This window comes from Eurosta solidaginis, chromosome 2, assembly GCF_040869045.1.
Source record: "Eurosta solidaginis isolate ZX-2024a chromosome 2, ASM4086904v1, whole genome shotgun sequence".
In the NCBI taxonomy this organism is placed as follows: Eukaryota; Metazoa; Arthropoda; class Insecta; order Diptera; family Tephritidae; genus Eurosta; species Eurosta solidaginis.
This window is the reverse complement of record NC_090320.1, coordinates 158,960,000-158,966,171: the sequence shown is the minus strand read 5'-3', so window position 1 is coordinate 158,966,171 and position 6,172 is coordinate 158,960,000. Positions and strand designations below refer to the sequence as shown.

General features: G+C 35.0%; 1 protein-coding gene across 3 annotated transcripts in view; it reads left to right on the top strand.

The window, feature by feature from the left end:
• The first annotated feature begins 1,282 nt into the window (after window positions 1–1,282).
• The window catches only part of wg (wingless), a 336,654-nt gene continuing 331,764 nt past the window's right edge, over window positions 1,283–6,172 (top strand). For 2 of the 3 annotated variants that reach the window (XR_010949684.1, XM_067766361.1), the window contains exon 1: window positions 1,338–1,977. Coding sequence is in view for 1 of the 3 variants with exons in the window: in XM_067766361.1 (XP_067622462.1) it covers window positions 1,874–1,977 (104 nt within the window). In the remaining 2 variants the exon portion in view is untranslated. The other variant, XM_067766362.1, reaches the window with a different exon arrangement.

Sequence of the window (6,172 nt, the reverse complement as noted above, 5' to 3'; positions counted from 1 at the left end):
AAGTTATTCAAAAATCATTTCAGAAAAATGATTTTCATTTTCTGATCACTAGAAGTAATAATTTTTTATTATTTGTTTTGTTCAATTGTATAAAAAATAAGTATTTAGTCGCAAGGAGTAATCAAGTTGTATTGATATGTAGGGAAATTCAAAATTTATTCACTTTAATGTTGAGTGGGTAATCATATGCATTACTGAACGATTTGCAGCTATGAGAAATTTGAGCGAGACGTTTTCCTTTTTGTGGTAATTTGAACACATGGATGGAACTACGGTTCGAACATTTCTTAAAACATAGAATGCGAAATAATTCACTTGAAAGACATTTACGAAGCAAATTTTGACAAAGGTCTGTCACCATTGGAATTGCTAAATGCCGTCTATGTTCAAAATCTGTATGCAATTTTCCCCAACATTTGTGTTGCTTTACGTATCTTTTGCACTATACCTGTCACTGTAGCTAGTGCAGAACTTTCCTTCAGCGTCCTTTCAAGAATCAAAACTTTCATAGGTCGTGTTCATTTAAGGAGCGAGTTTTAGGACTTGCCACGCTTTGTGTTGAATGGTCGCAGTGCGTCCAGGCATAATAATAATAATAATAAAAATAACATCTAAGTATAATTATTGCATTTTGCAGCTGTCTCAACATAATTGTATCACTTAATTGACGTAAATATGTTTGCAGCGTATAATAATCTCGGTTGGGATTTCTAAAGGCACCCAATATCGCTAAAGATATGAAACAAGGGTCACTTATAACACCAAGTTTACTACAGGGGTCATTGTGGGAAAATATTTGATAAATAAATAATTAGATATTGTATTAAATAAGATATTTTTTAAACAAATCAAATATGAGATCAAGTGCTATTAAACTTAATAATTTATATAATTAAGATACATAGTGCCCTGCTTTATCCTGAAATTACATACTTGATATATAAGCTTCTTATAGAATACGACGTTTTATTGGTCCGTACTTATGATAATATTCTGCATATGATTGGTTACTGAATATGTAGCTAATATTAACGGAAATCATCCAATAGGACGTTGTATTTGCATTGCACTCACTCACTTAAAAGGTGTCTATAATTGGTTTTCTGATCGTCAGAAACTATTCCTTTCCCTCTTACTTATTTCTCTTACCATTTAATACAGTTGCGATCACTCAAGCAAATGAAACCGTAGATATATGTACTCTTATTGTACGTGCTTATACACATGACACAACAACAGTTTGAGTAATACGATTTAGTCACTCAACGAAGATGCCGATAAGCGCAATCGTTGACGATGTTACCAATCTGATTTCTGAATTGTAGAAGGTGAGACTGAAGCGTTTAAGTGTCAGTTGGCTTATAGCATTGAAACGGGTAGTAGTTTTTCCGTGTTGGCGACTTATTTGGTATTGACATACAAACACCTAAAGCGTATACAGCGAGTTAAATTTTTTTTACTTTTGTATCAATTAAAACTCACATACTTACAGCTTATATAAAGTTCATTTAGAAGATGTAACTATATTAAATTTAAATTAGATTTTATGTGCGTGTGGAAACAAAATTAACCTGCCAGTAAAATTAAAACTCACTGTAATCAAATAAAGCAAATTTTATAAAAATATTAGTAGAACGTATTATGAGCGCTTTAAATGTTGTTTTAGCAATAAGTTAAAAACGATAAGTGCAAAAAAAAAACGCAGAAATTGCTATCTGGAATGGAAATCAAATAATTAGTAAGCAAACATGTGTGCATGGAAATGAAGTGCAACAAGTAAATCGCGAATATACTCAAAGTACTTTATATTTGGAAATAAATTGCGTAGTTTTCAAACTATTTACCTATATACAATCTACTGTGTTTAAAGAAAATGAATAAGGCAGCATTATTGTTTATACTAATAATAGTATCATTAACTGTCACAGCAACAGAAAGTAAACAAAAACCTGGACGAGGAAGAGGGTCAATGTGGTGGTGAGTTGAAAATAATTATAGTTCCAAGTTCTTTTCTTAAGTCTTTTGTTATATTTGTGTCAACCGAAACCCACTTACCTACCTACAAAAAAAAAATAATAATAATAATGTCAATAATGACCATTGTTCAATAAGACTCTAAGTGAATGGAGGTCATTCACTTGGCTGCTTGGTGGATTGCATCATTTCGACAAAGTTTTTAACCCGTTGTTTCCGAATCCTTTCACTTTCATTTTTCAGTAGTAAGATATAAACATTTCCAGAAAACCCGAAATAGCCTGTTCCCTAAAAAATATTACAAAGCGGTTTTGTGAACACTCCCTGATGTAAGCGTGCCTATTTCTTTAGCCAGTAGGGACTGAAGTAGGACTATTATTCCACATGCTTTAAGTGATTGCAAAATTAAGGTTTTTTAACTAAATAGTGATTGACTTTGCACATTGTACCTTTTTGATATTTTTTTATTGATTCTGCTGTGTAAAACTCTTACCCGGGATAGCTACTTTTTTGCATGACTCATTAGTCGGAGCTGGGGACGGCAATGGTTCGTTCTCCACTTGGTTAAATTTATCGACTACTTTGCATCCAATAATGATTTAGTTGCCTCGTTATTTTGTATTTCATAGAACGAATAATTATAAAATAGTCGTAAAAATATTATTTGAAACTTAGTACTAATGCTGCAGTTGCTTGAAAAAGCAAATTTACGCATTTCCTCAGTCCTCAGTCCTACCTAATAAAATAATATACACCGATGATTTCATAGAAAAGTGTAGGGAATTGTGCTTAGATTGGGTACGAATTCGATCTTTGGGTCCCTCACGGTGGTGAAAAGATGATAATTTGGATTAACCACAGGATGAAGTTAGTTTATTTGAATTGACAAGTCATACAACTTCAGCGATCTATTGTCGACGCTTGGGACGAAATTAAAAGTCGGCTCGAAAAATGTTAAAAACGATATTTTTGCACTGCCGAGGTTCTTGCAGATTACTGTTTATTCAAAACTTGGTGGAAAAAAATATTTCCATTTAGTTGGTGCTAATAAACATGACCTTGTTGCGAAAAATCGTATTTCTGTTTATTGATTTCGTGGCCTTACATGGACCCCTTTGCATCCTTCTACAGCTTAGCATCAGCCAATCCAATTGGATATGATGACGTTTCAGGCATCATAACTGAAATATGTCTGCCAATAACAAGAGGGCGGCCGCCGTGTTGTGATGGTAGCGTGCTCCGCCTACCAAACAGAAGATCCTGCGCTCACACCCCGGGCAAAGCCACAGCAAAAAAATTTAGAATCAAGTTTTTTAAATTAGAAGAAAATTTGTCTATGCGGGGTCGCCTCTCGGCAGTGTTTGGCAAGCACTCCGAGTGTAGTTCTGCCATGAAAAGCTCTCAGTGAAAACTCATCTGCCTTGCAGATGCCGTTCGGAGTCGGCATAAAACAAGTGGGTCCCGTCAATTTGTAGGAAAAATTAAAAGGAGCACGCCACAAATTGGAAGAGAAGTTCGGCCTTAAATCTCTTCGGAGGATATCGCGCCTTTCATTTATTTATTTATAACAACTAGCTCTGCCAACAACTAGCTCATTCCGATGACATATCCACGGCGGATACACTAAAAAAATGGGAATGATTTTCCCCATAGGAATTTCTTCTCAAAACAATAGACAAAAGAAAAACATTTCTAATATACATGGACATTTTCCTCATTATTGTAAAAATTCATATAATAAATTGACGAAAAATTTCTCTGCCTATTGCAAAAAATCCCTCCAATATTTATCTTCTAAGAAAATGTTTTTTGAGAGTATATTTCATATTTTGCTTACCTTTGGCGAATAAAAATATTGCTTAGAAGTACAATGAAAAAGTCTATAGTGCTAGCATTCCGTGGAAAATCGTAAATTTCCGCTGATGTTCGAACTGCTCTCCTTAGTAATTTTCAATGATAATATATTTAAAAATAAAAATTGGTATGGAAAAATTTAGTTGAAATTTTAAACAATTCTCAAAAACTTCTTAGCAACCTTTTTTATTCCTTCATATTAATTAGCTCATGAAATACATTATGTTCGTTCCTGTACATAGGCCTTTACCTGGAATATGTATGTGAATATAAGCAAACTGGAGTAAATTTCCAGAAGAGAATTTAGACCTAGCTTCTCTTCCAATTTACGCCGTGCTCCTTTTAATTTTTCCTACAACTTTTTGGGACTGGTCCTACATGTTTTACGCCGACTACGAACGACATTTGCAAGCAGATGAATTTTCACTGAGAAATTTTCCATTGAAGAAATACACTCGAAATCACTGCCGAGGGGCGACTCCGCTTAGAAAAAGTTTTCTCATTCAAAAAACTTGTTTCTAAATTTTTGAAGTTGCTTTGCCCGGGGCTTTAACCAAGGATTTTTGGAGGAGGTATGGCACGCTACAATATATAGTATAGGGGAAATCGAAGTTTGAAAAGTGAGTCGCACACGTGTCCCTTAAAAACAATTTATTTTTAAACAATTTGTTTTCGGATAAACTTATTTAAATTTTGTTTATTATGGTAACAAACCTTGCTACAACTACTACCAAAAAACAAATAGTTTTTATACTCAGTTAAGCAGAGCTCACAGAGTATATTAACTTTGATTGGATAACGGTTGGTTGTACAGGTATAACGGAATCGAGATATATATAGACTTCCATATATCAAAATCATCAGTATCGAAAAAAAAATTGATTGAGCCATGTCCGTCCGTACCTTAACACGATAACTTGAGTAAATTTTGAGGTATCTTGAAATACGCATTAAGCGATGAAACTTGGTGGGTGAGTTGAGCTTATGACGCAGAATAGAAAACTAGTAAAATTTTGGACAATGGGCGTGGCACCGCCCACTTTTAAAAGAAGGTAATTTAAAAGTTTTGCAAGCTGTAATTTGGCAGTCGTTGAAGATATCATTATGAAATTTGGCAGGAACGTTACTCCTATTACTATATGTATGCTTAATAAAAATTGGCAAAATCGGAGAACGACCACGCCCACTTAAAAAAAATGTATTTAAAGTCAAACTTTAATAAAAATTTAATATCTTTACAGTATATAAGTAAATTATAGACACATTCAACTCCAGTAATGATATGGTGCAACAAAATACAAAAATAAAAGAAAATTTCAATATGGGCGTGGCTCCGCCCCTTTTCAATTAATTTGTCTAGGATACTTTTAATGCCATAAGTCGAACAAAAACTTCCCAATCCCTGTAAAATTTGGTAGGGCCATAGATTCTATGACGATAACTGCGAAAATGGGCGAAATCGGTTGAAGCCACGCCCAGTTTTTATACACAGTTGACCGTCTGCCCTTCCGCTCGGCCGTTAACATGATAACTTGAGCAAAAATCGACATATCTTTACTAAACTCAGTTCACGTACTTATCTGAACTCACTTTGTATTGGTATAAAAAATGGCCGAAATCCGATTATGACCACGCCACTTTTTCGATATCGCAAATTACGAAAAATTAAAAAAATGCCATAATTCTATACCAAATACGAAAAAGGGATGAAACATGGTAATTGGATTGGTTTATTGACGCAAAATATAACTTTAGAAAAAAAACTTTGTAAAATGGGTGTGACACCTACCATATTAAGTAGAAGAAAATGAAAAAGTTCTGCAGGGCGAAATCAAAAGCCCTTGGAAACTTGGCAGGAATAATGTTCATGGTATTACATATATAAATAAATTAGCGGTACTCGACAGATGATGTTCTGGGTCACCCTGGTCCATATTTTGGTCGATATCTCGAAAACACCTTCACATACACAACTACCACCACTCACTTTTAAACCTTCATTAATACCTTTAATTTGACCTGGTAGCAAAGAACAAAGCGTTAACGACCGCAACCAGGCTCGGTGCTTCGGGGCAGCTTGAGCGCCGACCATATGGCCATAGTAGTATAGCGTCATCAATCACAAGACGAACAGACTACATGATTCCCTATCTGCGCACAATAGAGGTGGACGGTTGGCGCAAGGGTACGCAAATGGCGGACGAGGCAATACATGTGTACACCGATGGTTCCAAAGTAGTGGAAGGAGTAGGGTCTGCGGTATACTGCGCTCATCCGGAATTAAGCAGATCTTACTGGCTACCGGATTACTGTAGCGTTTTCCAAGCGGAAATATTAGCCGTAA